Raw genomic sequence first — 16754 nt, 5'->3', positions numbered from 1 at the left:
TAATCCACTGTGCTGTGTTACTTTAAGCCATATTTCAGTCAGTCTTTAATGTGACAACAACGCCCACTTTCGTCCTTGAAGAACTTTATCCCAGATTTCAAACCTTGCAGGTAGTTAGTTGAAAGTGCCATTTGTAAAAGAAACAAGTGATGCATTATAACAAATAATTTGATAATGCAAGGTTTAGGCTAGATGTTGCATATGGCATCAAATCAGATTCCTAAAGTTTTTTTTTGGAGGGGGCATGCAAGAATATGAAGTTTAATATTTTCTTGTTTTAGGAGAAAGTAATTTTTCACCAGTGCTAGTACTTCTGCTTCAGAACAGCATATATCCAACCCATTTGTTCAAATTGCGGTATTTCATAAACAAAACAGTTGTTCTAAATGAATTCTTAGTGGATTATTGTCTTGAAATTCCACCAACAAATCAGCTGCTTATTTTTGAGGCAGCAGGTTCAGCATTGAAACTTAAGTTGTCCATTTTCTTTTTCTACCCCTCCCCCTTTTTTGTATTTAAAGATTACAGAAATAGACCCAGTTTTCATTACAGATTAAAATTTTGATTAAACAGTATTTAGCTTAATTGTTCTTTAAAAACTGTTTGCAACATTGTTGCCTGTAGAAAATATGCAAGATCTTCCCCCCAAGTGAAATCATGAGATAAAATGTGAATTCTTAAATTCCTGGATCCGTCACCATTCTAATTAAAGGTTTATATCTTTGGTGGTGCTGTATTAGCTGGTGGCTGACCACTAACTGAATGGATAAGATCACTGAACACTGGTAATCATAGCCAAATTCAAATCCTGGACGTTGGGTCGCATGGATGGTTCACATGGTGATTGCATGGATGGTTTTCATCATGTGTAATGTGTAATGTGAATATGAGATTTTCCTCAAGTCCACTTACAAAGCCACAATTCCTTCCTATAGGTGGATAGCCCTTGTATGCTTTGTCATAATGTGCTGAACAGATAACTGTCACTTGGGTGCAAGTGATTTTTGTCCATGCCTGTTTATACATGCAAGATTAAAAATCTCCAAATTAGTAACCCTTTTAAAATTTAAACAATGGGAAAACCATCCTAGTGTCAAAGCACTGTTTTAGATGGAAATAATTCTGTGCTTGAAAATGGTCATGCATTATTAGAGAAAGGTATGCAAAAGGTGCCAAATTTGATTATCAAAGTGAATAAAGGCTTACTTTGTGTTAGAATAATATATCCTTATACCTTGCAACAATGTAGGTTGGTATAGCCCAAGAAGTTAACAAAAGCTTCCTTCCTTAAGTATATAATGACAGATCCTAGGGAATCTGCTCAATGAAGTTAGGAAACAGCTGGATTTTGAACATTTTATAGTCAATCATGAATTTTTCAGTCTTTTTCTTAGTTTAACATGTGTGCCGCATTTGATGATTTATCACATTACTTGTTCTATGAATCAGTTTTGTTTCCAGATATTATATAAGTACCATGTTTTTGAAGTAGTTAAATTTAAGTATTTTAGACTTTGTCCGATTTGTTATGCTAATCTGTATGTAAGATTTAAAAGTTGCATAGCCAGAGGTTAGAATGTAAAACTGTGCATCCTAATCAATCATTTCACACATATTTGTGGTGCATTTCCTGTTTATTACATATAAATTATAGCTGCTGCAACCTTACTGTAAAGCAATTACATCAAAAACTGTTGGGTTTAATTTTCTGTGATTATTTTAGTTGATCGTAAATAAGTCTTGTTTATTTTCTTGAAAGTAAATTTTAACTTTTGATATATAATTGTTCTTAAATTTGTCCATGTTGAACTTGTAATAGTCATAGGTATATATTATGTAGATTTCCATGAATCTTTTTAGTGTTAGTGTAATGATTGTCTGAAATCCACATATTAAGGAAAGATATGTGTCATTGTATGAAGCACGAATGAAAATTATATTGTGATTTTTTACTTCCTCCTTTGTATAGGAATCTGAAGAAGAAAATTGGGTTAATGAGGAGAGATTGAAAGCATATGAGAATAAAAAAGCAAAAAGTATGTTTGAATCAATGGAAACGATTTGATATCTTGTTTCTTTAAATAGATGGACATTCTACATATTTACGTATATTAAAATTTGATGTCCGTGTTTTCAGAGTGAAAATTTTTGTTTTTGATAAAACACTGTTTAATTGAATTGGGAAAGTAAACTGAGTTGTTAATTTAAAACCAGTTATTTCATATATTTCTTATATGGTCATTTTTCTCATTATTCAGTTATAAATATATTTTTTAATGGAAAAGATGTTTTATCACATGTTTGGCTCTTGGTATCCTTTCACAGCTTCTTTGTCACAGTGTGAGCCCCACTATTGGCAAATGCTTAAGACTACATAATAATGGTAGTTCAATCTGCATTTAAACTCTGGCAAATGAACTGATTTCATGATTTGATTTCCTCCTTGCATAGCATGAATGTGATTCAGTTTCCTTTAGGAAGTCCTCCACAAAGACACCACTTGCTATAGATATGTTCATTAGCAGTTAATCAGTACATTCTCTAAACAGTGGTAGTTCAACCTGGGTTCAAATCCTGACAAATGGGCTTGCTAAATGGCCATTTTTTTATTCCCCTTGTATAATTCAGAATGTAATATTACATGTATGAGTCAGTTTTCCTTAGAAAGTTCTCTACAAATTGATCTTCTTTCTTAAGCAGGTAGTGCTCACACACTCTGACATTATCAGACCAGCCAAACCAACCTTTTCCTTAGCCATCATGTGCCTTTCAGTATTTAAATAACCTGACCTAACCGTGTCACAGTGTGATAGCTTCTTTGTAGCAACATGACAAACATTTGCCTTATCATATGTGATTCTTACCCTAGAGATTTAATGATAACAAATGACATGTAAAAGTAACATTCTAAGAAAAATCTAATCTCGGAGATGACTTAAATACTTCATCACTCAGTTGATTAAAATGTACAAATTAGTGATCATAATAAGTGGTAACTATGATCACAATTAGTGGCAGCATTTGTCAGACAGCTGTCACTGTTATTCAAAACTAATTATACATCAACTAAAATCATCTGTTAACAAGAGATTAATCTGAATTTGAACAAGCTAATAAAACTGAAAGAATCAAAGATATCTAAATTGCAGTAGGTCCCAAGTAATTAAGATGTATTCTTTAGTTAGTTATGACATTTCAAAACTAATTTGTTAAAAACTTCTATTCTTTTTAATGTTATTATTAGGTAACTTTTTTAATTTGTTGATATATTAGTTGAGTGAAAGAAAATTGTTACATTTTCATCGTATTAAATATTTTGTTTATTATAATAAATGGTGGATTGCTTTTATATATAATGAGTGAATATTTAATAGTTTGATTAAAATGTACAAATTAGTGATTATAATAAGTGGTAACTATGATCACAATTAGTGGCAGCATTTGTCAGACAGCTGTCCCTAATAAAAATTTCAGTGTAGTTTTTTTAAGTTAAATTTTTCCTTTGCAGTTGCTTAATTTTTCAGTGCTTTGTTGTATTCCATATATTCACATCCACATTATTCAGTTTTGTTTCATATTCAGTCATTCATTTTTCTAATTTTTTTAACATTTGTGTGTTACCATTTGTTTGATATGTTAGAGGAAGTTATTAGGAATAAAATTTTATTTAATAGAAGGGGGTTAGAGTTCAGGACACCATGATCTGTATAGTTGTAATTATTATATGACTTGGGTATTTGTCTTATGAAATAAAAAAACTAATACAGTCAAAAGTCTTTAATCTGGACTCGTAGGGACTTTAGCGATTCCGGATTATCAGTTTTACCGGATTATAGATCATCAGTTTAAATCAGGTAAGATGGCATGCAGAAATTATAAAATTAAAAATATGAAACCGTAATTTATGAAATAAAGAGCAATTATGATCTAAAGGGTATCAAAATTTACAAAAAAAAAAGCTTAATATTTATTTGCTTACTTTATTAAACATTTCTTTCAACGCTCGCATGCGTAAAGCATAACATTATGCATAGTCGAAATTAGAAAACTGCAGCCAGAAAACTATTTGTGTATTTGTGATATTTATAATGACGAGGAATTTGATTTAAATCGTATCAAAGATGGAGTACATCGAGATGAAATACTACATTTAGTAAGGAATTATAAGCTGAATAAAATAAAAACATCTGCCTTGAAGATAAGGATAGTGCTGACAGATCAACTTCCAATTCATTGCACGACCCCCCCCCCCCTCTCCGCAGAGTAGCGTGAAATTGGTAAACAGATTTCAGAATGGTTAGAGAAACAAAGGATATGCCTTTATCCATTTTTTTGCAGCAATTCCACTTTTTGTTAGACAGACATTGAAACATTCATTCACTTCGTAGATCCTTTGGCAGCTCCAGAATCGGAAATTCTTTTTGACATAATCGAAAGTTCAAGGTTACATTTATAAAATTGCTCTAACAGTCTGCAAAAAATAATAAGCTGGATCCAATTAGAAGATTAAGGAACAACACAATCTGCAACATTGACTGAAATAGATAATTTTAGCGTAGCTTATACCGTTTGTTATACATTAAACGCGCATGTGTAAACGTATTATGCGCATTCAAAAACGCGCATGCGTAAAGGTATGATGCACATTTGTAAATGCATCCCGCGCAGAAAGTTTGTAGCTTTGATGTCCGGATTATAGATCATTCCGGATTAAAGACTTTTTACTGTAGTAGTATCATAAGGTGATAGTTATTTTTTGCTTGCCTTAAATTTTGCTTTTTGTTTGCCTTAAATTTTTGCTTTCATCACAGTATGGAATAAACAGATGATATAAGCCTGAGTTGTGGACATATTTTGAATGAGAGTAAATTCTTTAAAATTGGTGTTAGATTATGTACAAAAGTTGTAACTGGTTACTAAGATTTCTGAAAAATATTGACGTGTTTATCCTGCAGTTAAAAAGATATGCAATTCTACAGTGATTAAAAAAATTTCTAAGCAATTATTTCTTATGAATTCTGATTTTTATAATCTGCGTTCATTATTCACGTTGATGCTATTATGCATCAATGTTTCTAAATGCAATTATTGATTTTTGATTGATGATGATTGATTTATACTTTACCAAATGTATAGCAACACTCTTTCTTTTCAAAAATACCATACTGGACAAATTATATTGTAAGCTAATGAGTAACAACATTGCTTTGTTTGTTATTAATATGTTTCATCTTTCCTATTTCAGATAAAGTTTAGTAGTATTTCTTGGACAGGAATGCAAGAATTTTTAAATTGAGTCAATAAAGTTATGATACACTAAAAACAGTTTCAGGTTATAATTCCCTTTCTGAATAACTTGAATGTTAAAAAATAAAAATGGAAATTTAATATTGATATTATCACCATCTCAGCCCTTAAATAACACCCAAATGTTTCGTTAATTACTCCTAAGACTACATAATAAAGGCAAAAAGAAATTATTTAAAATATTATTTGCATGCAGTTAAAGAACATAGGAAAATGTTGAAAGTTTTAAAGATTTTTAATTAATGACAAAAATAGAGAAAATCAGAAATAATATGAAATGCTTCAGCAATATCTCAGAAGGAATGAAAGTTGCATCAGATATTGTCTGAATAGAATTTAGTGATAGCAGTTTAATCAGTCTGCATTGAAATTCAGGTGATAATCAGTGACAAGCAGATTTAGGTTACTTAGATTAAAAATGCATAATAATTTAACCTCGTAAATTTTAAAACCATATTATTTGAAAATAAGATTGTTTTAGGTAACAACCAACATTGCTTTGTTTGTTATTAGGGAAGTAAACTTTTAAGTTTTGCAGCTGTACCCTCTGGCAATGAGACGGGCATCACAGATGTTCTAGTCTTGCAATTCTCTTGACACCTCACATCTACGGTACAATATCTAGTAATCAATCTCACTTAGCGGAATCATTGAAGTAAAATTCGGGAGGGATGCGAAATAACAAAAGAACTGCCTGAAAATTTTCAGAGGTTTAGGGTTATTTTCGCGACATTTTACGGGAAGTTTGGTCCAAAACTAGCAGCAGTTTTAAAGGGATTCGCAGAAAATCACTCGACAGGCCAAGGGTTAAAAGTTGTTCACAAAAAATTGGAAAGTTTAAGTGAACCTAACTGAGATCGTCGATGGCAGTGCATTCACTGAATTTTACGTAACTATAAAGGGCCGTTCCCACTGGGGTTTATCTGAGCTAATGGATTCAGTTCCATGTGTCGACTAGCTCTGCTATACTTGCAGTTTAGAATTTTCAGCTTGCTGCCCTATGGGGAAAAACTAATTTTGGAGATGAGTTGGCTACGTTAGTTGTCCATGTTAGCTCAGATAAAACTCAGTGGGAATGGCCCTTTATATTTCCACACTCCGCAAGGAAAGTCGAAAAAAATCGCAAATAATAAAAAACCATTATATACACATGACTGTTCTTCCGACCTATTTTCAAAGGGAAAAGTGCATCTTATATGCCGGCAAATATGGTAATATTTTTTATTACATCCAGTTTTTGAAGCTGAATATTCAAAGCAATTTCTTTTCATTCTGTGAATGGCATTCAATTATTTTCCATTATTTCACAATTTTCTCCTTTTAGTAAAGCACAAAAAAGGAGAAAATATAATTTATTGTGTAATTTAATGGGAAAAAATAGGTTAGATAATTCTATTTACAAAAATTCATCTACAGTTTTATATCACAAATAATAAAAGCATGCGGTGCCTGAATAACAAAATTTATTATTTTACTTCTATTTTCAAATGTGTAAGGCATTATCTTTTTAAAATTATTTTTGGATGGATGCCCTGTACTTTTATTATCTGCAGTATAAAATTGTGATAAATTTTCTAAATGCAATTATTTAAAACTTTTATTCCCATTAAGCTAACTATATGATAAACTATTTTTCTCCTTTTAGTGTTTATTATCATATCCATTTTAAATAAAAGGTTACTGTTCAGAAATAGTTTTTCATTGTATTTTATTTTAAGTCAGTTAGAATTCTATGTCATATTTTTTGTTAAGTGTAAATCCTTTATTTTCACATACATTTTTTATGACAGAGCCAGCCATTGTTGCCAAATCAAGTGTTGTATTAGATGTTAAACCATGGGATGATGAAACAGATATGGAAGAAATGGAGAAAGCTGTCCGTAAGATTGAAACAGAAGGTTTGAAATGGGGTGCAAGTAAGTAATGATTTTTTTTAATAAAAATTTGTGTGATTATTTTGATTTAGCCTATTTAATTTTTTTAGCAAAAAAGGAATAACGAACATTTTTATACATTCTGTATGCTTATATGTATACAAAGTAGTGTCAGCAATTAAAGCTTGAGGACCCCACCAAAATGTCCATTAGCTAAGAAGTTTCCTGGGACTTTGCACCTATTACATGACAGTTGTGAAGTATTTTTCTTCTATTGCAAAAACTCTCTCGTGGACAGAGAGCAAGCAAAATGTCTTATGAACAAAAGAATGTGAGGATGAACGTATTTCTATACGAGTAGTTTCATGTATATTTTGTGGTGTAAAGTTTAGAGTTCAAAGAAAATCTTCTTTGTTTTATACTCTAAAGATTTTTAGAAATTTTATGAAGATTCAACCACCATTTAATCTGTTAATACTTGTATTTTGTTTTACATCAATGAATGGTGCATTAGTAAGTTAAGTACATAATTATAATATTAAAAAGTACATGAAGAGTAACAAATAAAAAATTTCATTTTTTTTTATGTATGTTTTTTCCAGTATGAAAGTATAAGAAATTTGCAAAATGTAATTAGCCAAAGAACATTTTAGAACAAATTCAGTGTATTTAATTAAATATTAGTATATTTTACATTAGAAACGTATATAACCTGAAACATGACTGTCAGTATTGTGTGGTTATACTTCGGAATTTATAAGAAACAGTAAACAGTGAATTGCGAGAGCCTACCACAAACTTCTGGGTTTTCATGTTTAAAGGTTGACAGCTGTGTAATTATTCATTTGCCTGTACAATTCATTTTTTAAATATGGAAATGAAAATTTCTGTAACTAGAAAATGAGTCTCAGCTTTCAATCTGGAAGCCTATTTTCAAGATAACAGCTGGAAGCTTTTATGTTTTTGAAGATGTGTTAATGCATCATAAATGAAACTTGACATTTTTAAATCTAAGGGTTTAGGATGCTGAGTGTTTGACAAAAAGTAAAAAATTATTTTAAATTTTTATGTCTAATATTCATAATAAGTAAACATAACAATTTATTATGACTATGAAAGCTTACTTAAAAGGGTCTTTTCATAAATATTTTTGAAGTTTTCATGAAATCTTTGTTACTAAATTGTGTGCAGTTAAATTTGTGTGCATTTAGAAGACTGTATCAAGTGTTCTTTCTCTCCGCCTAGGTAAACTTGTACCCTTGGCGTATGGAATTAAAAAACTGCAAATAATTGCAATAGTAGAAGATGATAAAGTTAGTGTTGACTGGCTTCAAGAAACTATTCAAGATATTGAGGATTTGGTAAGTTATTTGGATTTCAAGTAAATATGCAGGTTCTGAATTTGAAAGTGCTATATGATAACTTTTTTTAAAATTAGAAATAGGTTGTTGATAAAAGCCTGAATGATGTTTATTTTCCAAAAGTAGATAAATTTGTCCTCTGAAAATTTATTTCCTAAAGATTCTATGTAGAATGTACAGGTTATTACAACCAGGTCTTTCACTCATCTAAAGTACCGTAATCTGTTTGTAGATTGCATGTAATACATGTGTACGGCATGAAGCACAATGATTTTGTATAATTTGTTCAAAATATGCTCTAGAAACGATCAATTGTTATTTCGGAAATATTCCCTATATTTATTTAGTCGAGCTGTGATAAGTTTATAGTTACATAGAGTGGCCATTGCCCATTAGTAATAATTTTTGAAATATTAAAAGATCCATTTTATTTCTGTGCACACAGTATTTTTGTCCATATCTTCGAAACATAGCATCTTGAATTAAAATGAAAATGTTGTGTATTTATAGTATCTTGAAACGAAATATAATGTTACATGATATCATAACCTAAGAGTAGCTATGCAGGTGTATGATCTTTTCATCCTTAACTTGAAGCTAGCCATTTAAATAAACACTTGCTCTTTGTTTGTCTGCATTCAGTAGCAAAATTTCCTTGTTTAGTAAATTGGGGAAATTCTCAGTAAATCTGAAGAGCTTACAGCCAATTATTCTTCTCTTAGACTTAAGAGAAGCTGAATAGATGCTATTCCTATCTCATAGCTGCCAACTTTCCAGTTTTTCGGACACATCTTCTGCCTTCTTAGTAAATGACCAAATATCCTGATTTTTTTCAATTTTTAATCTTTACTAGTAACAGTTTTTTTTTTTTTTTTTTTTTTTTTTTTGCAACAAAATTAATTGTGCAATTAGTAAATGACCAAATATCCTGATTTTTTTAAATTTTTAATCTTTACTAGTAACAGTTTTTTTTGCAACAAAATTAATTGTGCAAATACAATTTTGCCAATTTTTTATTGAATTAATGAAGGTTAAATTGTGCAAATTTCACTCCCCCATCCCTAGATATTCAACATGTTTTTTTCCAATTAAATTTTATATGATCTGAATTGTCTTAATCATATTGTTGACATTTGTAAAGATTCAAGCAGATGCTTAATTAAATATTTGTATTTAATACTTTTACATAAATATATAAAGTTATAATGCACATTTAGGACACGAAACATGAAATGTAAATAATTTTATTTCTTATATTTAAGAATACTGTGATAAATTAAAGCTTTCTTGCCCTGCCTAGAATTTTCTCAGTATAAAAGCATAAGAAAATTAAAAAATTAAATTAGCCGGTGAACAGAAAATCTAGAATATTATGAAATATCAATAGTTTATGTTATAATCATATTGTAAATAGTTAAATAACTTGAATCTTATTGCAAAATGAATTTAAATCACATTAGTGACCAAACAACTTGTTAAGGTTATGGAATTTTAAAAGTGTGTCAGAGCTAATAATTTATTGTACTGCTAGTGTTACATGTGAAAAATAAGGTCTTGATAATGTCAAAGCTTGAATCTCTGTTGCCAAAATGTATTTATGTGGGGACCTAAGTTTGTATACGCATGCAGTAGATGTGAACTGCTTTCTGCCTTCCAATTCGACTGCAATTTTTCTGATTAATGCTGTTTTTGTTGAATTTCGCTATTTTTTCTGGGTGAAGTGTTAAAGAATCTTGATGGGACTGTGGAGTTTGCTGGCTGTTTAAAAAGAAAGCATTGCATTTCTTCAGAAATGTGCTTTGCTAACAATGGAGAATGCAAAAATTCATATTCTATGTAGCTGTACTTTTTAAATGATTAAATTGTGTGGCTCAAAATCTATTTGTAGTGCTGCATTTCTGATGATTTTTTTAAAAGTGAAAACAGTTCATTGTGTGCGTAGGCAGAATCGCTGTATGTGAAGTGCCAAAGTTGTGCATAATGCTGAGTTTCTGCAATTCTTAAATGTTTTCAAAGCTAAAGCATATTGCTGTGTACATAGGGAATCACAAAAGATAATTGTTTTATTCTCGTTTCTTGCATTTTTCGTTTTGTCAATTAGTTGCATAGTGTATCACAATTTTTTAAAATAACTATTGTCTTTTGCATCTTAACAGAATGAAAAATTAGTCTTCAACAATTGGCAATTTTTTTTTTTTTTTCAAGTGAGGGCTGATTATCAGAAAGGGACTTACCTTTTATGCTAGCATTTATATGTAGTTTATTTTCATCTCATTTTCCTCTAATTTGCAAGATTTTCAGAATAGGATGAAGAAAAAATTTGCTTTATGTATATAAAACCTGTGTTTATTCTGAAGTCCTAACCATGTTCATTTTCAAAGTTGTGAGGGTTTGCATAAGTCAGTTGAGTTTATTCCATTAAATTATTCTGCATTGCTTTTCTTGTTGAACTTGTGTTAAAAATATTTGTTGTATGAAAACTATATTGATTTACACAAACTGACAAATGCAGATGAAAGTTGTGCTAAATATGATGCAGATATCTGTTTAATTGCTATGTTAATAGGAAATAAATTTTACTAGTGTACATGTGAAAGATTTGAATTATTTAATGTGAATTTTCCTCACTTCTCTTTAGTGTATTAGAGAATGTCTGCTTTGTAAGTTTGGAAATTTTAAATGTTTTTCTTGTTACGTATTATAATTTCTGAATTGATTTTATTTCATTGTAGGTTCAAAGTGTGGATATAGCTGCCTTTAATAAACTGTGATTAAAAAACTATGTAGAAGTATTTGAAATAAAGTAAAATAATTTTTCATATGCATGTTTGTGTTATTTTAGTTTATTCTAATTTTAGGCAGTTTTACTCCAGATAGTCTTTAGTATGAAATATTTGTATATATAAGCTTTTCTTTTTATTTAACATAAGTTACTGTCTTATAGAAAACTGGATTTTGTATAAAGTACAGTATATTGCATTAGAAACTTCTTACCATAATGTTACTACTGTGAATTATTACCAATGGTATGCATTTTAAATTAAATGAATTTTATACTAAATCACTTAGCTATGTTTAAGAATAATAAGTTATTAGTAAATTAATTTATTGCTCTTAAATCAGTTTAATAAACATTTCCATGTTAGAAGCTACTTCTACCAAGTATGTGATTACATACTACATAAATTTCCCATCAATGATTAAAGTGATTTTATATGCTAAAATTGCAAATATTTTTGCCTTAGCAAATGTGTTTTTTTATTTATATATATATATATATATATATATATATATACATATTTGTTGCAAATGTTAAATTGCAGTCAAAATTTTACAGTTTACAATTAGAAAAACTTGGACAGTTATAAAATCAGCTAGGTTTGACACCTGATGAAATTTAATTAGAAAACTTGCTGATTGAATTTTAAAATACAGTGAATTGACTACAATAATGTTTGCCATCCTGACAATTCCCAGTAGTAATGCAGAGTGCAAAAGGATATTTTTGGTCTAAAATAAGGACTAAATTTAGATCTGGTATTAGAAATGGCACATTGGAAAAACTTTTATTAGCTAAAGCAAGCCTTTGTGGCAGTTGGTATGAATAAAATGATCAAGTTTCCTTCTTAAAACAAAATCTGCCACTGTTCCTAGCATTTGTACAAAAACTGATTAAAGTTTTTTTTTTTTTTTTTGTTAAATGATGCAAACAATAAAAATGCTTTTTTACATGTATGTATTTTTGTACTGTTTGCATTTAAGACTTAGTAACTGAACTTTCAGATATTAATTAGTAATTATTTAAAGTTAATTCACTATTAAAAAATATTTTTATCATTTAAAAAGTCTGTTGAGATAAACATCTTGATTTATTAAAAAATCTCGTGATTTTTGAGTCTTAAGTTGGTAAGTATGATATCATAGACTCCAACTACTACGGATTCTCCGTAGTTTCTACGGAAATTCATGAAAAACTACAAGCTACGAAAAGTATGGAAAAAACTATGGATTTTACAGAAACAAGAGCAGGAGAACCAGTACGCCAAACGGAACCAACTAATTCATCCGATGATTGGCTGAATACTCGTGTTATCATATATCACGTGTTGAGTGCGCTCCTAATTTTGAGGAATTAGCCAATCGTAGATCAGTAACTCCAACCGTTAACGACTTATCAATAGTTCCACCCAATTGTCTGTCTCCCAGGTTCCTCGCTGATGCGTGTTTAGGCTGCATTCGGCTGCATTGTGTAGTTTACGGCGAGAGCTTAGCGTGTGTCTTGTGAACTGTGAATCAGGTGAAAGATTTTTAATCATAATGCTGCCTCGAACGAAGAAGCCAAAATTATCAAAGCAGAAGTTTAAAGATTCATATTCTTCAGAATTTCCATGCATTAAAGCGTCCGAAATTTCTGTGAATCACGCACACTGCAGTGTATGCAACAAAGACTTCTCAGTTGCTCATGGCGGAAAAGATGACTGTAAACGGCATGTGTTTTCTCAAAAGCATATAGAACTTGGCACCGTAAAATCTAATGAAATAACAAATTTCTTAATAAAAGATGATGAAACAGATCCTATAAAAGCCAAATGCTATTTTGTTCGTTTTTTAATTGAACATAATCTACCACTTTCTGTTTCGGATCATTCCAAAGAGCTTTTCAAAGCAATGTTTCCGGATTCTGCCATAGCAAAAAAATTTAGCTGCAGTCATACCAAAACTGCTGCTATTGTGAAAACGCTTGCAGAAAATACTGTTGCTGATATTATAAAATCAGTGTGCAGTACATCATTTTCTCTAAGTACTGATGGAAGTAATGATAACAATGATAACAAACTGTACCCATTGGTTATAACATACTACAGTAAAGAAAAGGGAGTGATAATTACTTCATTGATTTCTATTTTAGAATGCACGAATAATACAGGAGAAGGTATTTTTAATTGTATAAATGAAAACTTAAAAAACAAAGGTTTAGAATGGAAAAATTGCTTATCATTTTCTACAGATAATGTTAGTAATGTGATTGGAAAGTTTAAAGGTGTAGCATCATTTATCAAAATGCATCAACCAAGTATAATCAACCAAGGTTGTCCGTGCCACCTCTTGCATATAGCTGCAAAAAAAGCTACTGAAAATTTAATTGGCTCAGAAATTGAAATGTTGATAATAGATATATATTTTTACTTGGAGAAAAGTTCAAAACGGAAGCATAGCTTCAAAGTTGCTCAACAAATTTTGGGACAGAATGCAAAATCTCATAAAATTTTGAAATATTGTAGTACGAGATGGTTGTCTCTTTTAGAATCTATAACAAGGATTTTGGAACAGTGGGATGCTGTGATAAATTTTTTTGGAGATAAACCAGATAACAGTGAGAATGAAGGAAAGAGATTGCAAAACATTAAAAAAATTTTACAGTCACCGACCACCAAATTGTACTTGTTATTTTTGAAAAATACTTTGCCTTTGTTTATAACAGTAAATATTAATTTGCAACAACAAGCTCCTTATATACATAAATTGAGAAGAGAACTTTTTGAACTTTTAATGGATTTATTTGTTAGATTCGTAAAACCATCAGTAATTTCTAAAGAAAATGAAGATGTTACTCTAACGTCTATTCCATTTCAGAAGTATAGTAAACAAAAAGAAAATGAAAATTTAGTGATTGGTGTGGAAACAAGACTATATTTAAAAAATGCCAAGTTGAATGAAAGTGAAGTGAAATCATTTTTCAATTCTGTGCGAGCTTTTTTTGTAACTGCATGTTCATATATAATTGATAAATTTCCACTGAGTGATCCATTTCTAAAACATGCTGAAGTTGCTGACATCAACTTGAGAACTGAAGTCTCATTTTTATCTGTTCTTTACTTGATGAATACTTTTCCATCCATTATTGATGAAAAATGTCTTAATCAAGTAGAAATTGAGTTTCCATGTATCAAGTAGATGATTTGAAAGAAATTGTAGATTTGCGTATTGATATAGCATGGGGAGAAATTGCCAAATTAAAAAATATGAATGGGTGTATTAAATACAAAGTATTGCCTTCTGTAATGCTTGCTGTCTTAATAATACCTCATTCAAATGCAGCTTGCGAAAGAATTTTTTCTATTGTTAAAAAAAATCAGACGGAATTTCGACCAAATTTAGGTCTTAAAACTCTTGAAGCAGTTTTGATTGAAAAAATAAATATGCAGGCAAATGAAGAACTGTGTTAAAAAAAACATTCTCAAAATCAGAACTTAAGCTACATATAAATCTTTGCATTCATAAATTATGCGTATTTTGTTTACTTTCCAATCATATTACTAACATTATCTGAAGAAAATGATAAGCAATTTTTCCATTCTAAACCTTTGTTTTTAAAGTTTTCATTTATACAATTAAAAATACCTTCTCCTGTATTATTCATGCATTCTAAAATAGAAATCAATGAAGTAATTATCACTCCCTTTTCTTTACTGTAGTATGTTATAACCAATGGGTACAGTTTGTTATCATTGTTTAATACTTATATGTATCATTCTTGGTTATTTAAATTTTATTTCCCTGTAGAAATCATATCCAGAATAAAGATATGATTTATAGCTTCTGATTTTTTCTATGATTAGTAGTGATTTGAAGTACTTTTTATTAGTGAATGCTTGAGGAGTTAAAAGAAAATTTCTAATTAAATGTGCATATAATTTACAAGGTATATTTTTAATTATTCAGTTTTATATGTATATGGATTTTAAATGTAATAAAATTGATTACAATTAATTATTAATTTAAAATTAATGAATGGTTAATTACAACATATGCTACGCGCACATTTTCAAAGTTGTAAAAATGTCGTTCGCACGTTGACTACTGACAAGGTTTGCTGAAGGTTGGAGTCTATGTGATATTATTAATTAGCAGTGTATAATTGTAATTCTTAACTGCTGTGAATATATTTGCAGGGAAACATCATTTTATCTGAGCAGTGAATTTAAGTGATATGTAACTTGCTTCATGAGTCCTAGTATTTTGCTTTTTTTGAACCCCTATTTAAAAGTAAATTAATAAAACTAAACTCAGTGGTGCCACAGCTCTGGGCTCTGGAGTGCATCAGTATATGCCTGGGCAAATGGTCAGCTTGTCCAGGACCCCTGGTGTTTAGTCCCCAAGTGAACATGGTACTCATTTTATCGACCCCACTTAAGGGATGGAAGGCTGAGTCAACCTTGCCCAGTCTGGGGATCAAATCCCCGGACCTGTGGTTCAGCTGTGCAACGTGCTAGCTACTTTGCCACCGGGTAGTAAAAAATTAAATGTAAAAACAAAAAGTTATCTTATTGTGCCCATTCCCCCCATTTTTTTAGATCTGCGACCTAAGTAAAATAAGTTTTGTGCATGTAAAGCATAATCAGAATTTCAAGTGACAGAAGAAAGTTTGCATAGAAAATACCATTTATTTTAAAATTTTGAGTTTTTAAAATTTTTCAGTAGAATTACGTGCATGTACTGCCATGCCACATGTCAGGGCGGACACGTGGTCAACATATCACTAGCTGTTATAATTATATCAGTCGCATGTGGCCAGCAATGCATTTGGGTTTTAACCTGAAATGTATTTGTCACTTTGTGTCTATGACAAATTTTTCATGTACTGTTGTATCAAATATGACTGATATAGGCAACTAATATTACACTGGTTACATGTGCTACTGTTAGATTCTTTACATTGTTAATGTTTTTAATGGACAGGCCATTAAAAACTTTACAACATAAGTGTTGGATGTCATAATATCTAGTTACTATTACTTTTTGCAGTTATAGCCATTTGTTAGTGCAGCAGTACTTGTGTTAATGGTAATTTATACGTAGGCTTAAATCACTGTTAACCAGTGATGTTTTGGGCAGCTATTAAGATTTCAAGTTTCAGATGTAATAGGAATTGCATACTGACTAAAAATTTAGCAGAGTGAAAGTTACAAGATTTATTATTTTATTGTCTATTAGGCTGTATTTATGGTCATAATATCAAATATTCATAATCAGCTGTAGAATGCTGGCTAATTCTTTGAGAAAAACTATCCTATAGCACAATGCATTTTTGAACAAATATTGGGTACAGGCTATATAAGTGCACCAAAATTTTCATTACATCGCATACGATGGTCAGAATTACTAGTACATAGCTGTAGACTTCCCAGTTTTTCACATCTCTTGATAGATC

At 30.3% G+C, this 16754-nt stretch overlaps 1 protein-coding gene across 2 annotated transcripts in view; it reads left to right on the top strand.

Moving 5' to 3' along the window:
- Positions 1-11367, top strand: part of LOC118200767 (putative elongation factor 1-delta) — a 56021-nt gene extending 44654 nt beyond the window's left edge. For both annotated transcript variants that reach the window (XM_035372734.2, XM_035372733.2), the window contains 4 exons: positions 1970-2036; positions 7098-7223; positions 8427-8542; positions 11275-11367. In XM_035372734.2, the coding sequence (XP_035228625.1) occupies positions 1970-2036; positions 7098-7223; positions 8427-8542; positions 11275-11313 (348 nt within the window). In that variant the 3' untranslated portion in view covers positions 11314-11367. The remainder of the gene's footprint in view (positions 1-1969; positions 2037-7097; positions 7224-8426; positions 8543-11274) is intronic.
- The last annotated feature ends 5387 nt before the right edge of the window (positions 11368-16754 follow it).

This window comes from Stegodyphus dumicola, chromosome X2 (assembly GCF_044657685.1).
Source record: "Stegodyphus dumicola isolate Sdum_Otavi_A_Nest chromosome X2, ASM4465768v1".
In the NCBI taxonomy this organism is placed as follows: domain Eukaryota; kingdom Metazoa; phylum Arthropoda; class Arachnida; order Araneae; family Eresidae; genus Stegodyphus; species Stegodyphus dumicola.
The sequence above is the reverse complement of the archived record's forward strand: the minus strand, read 5'-3'. Positions and strand labels throughout refer to the sequence as shown.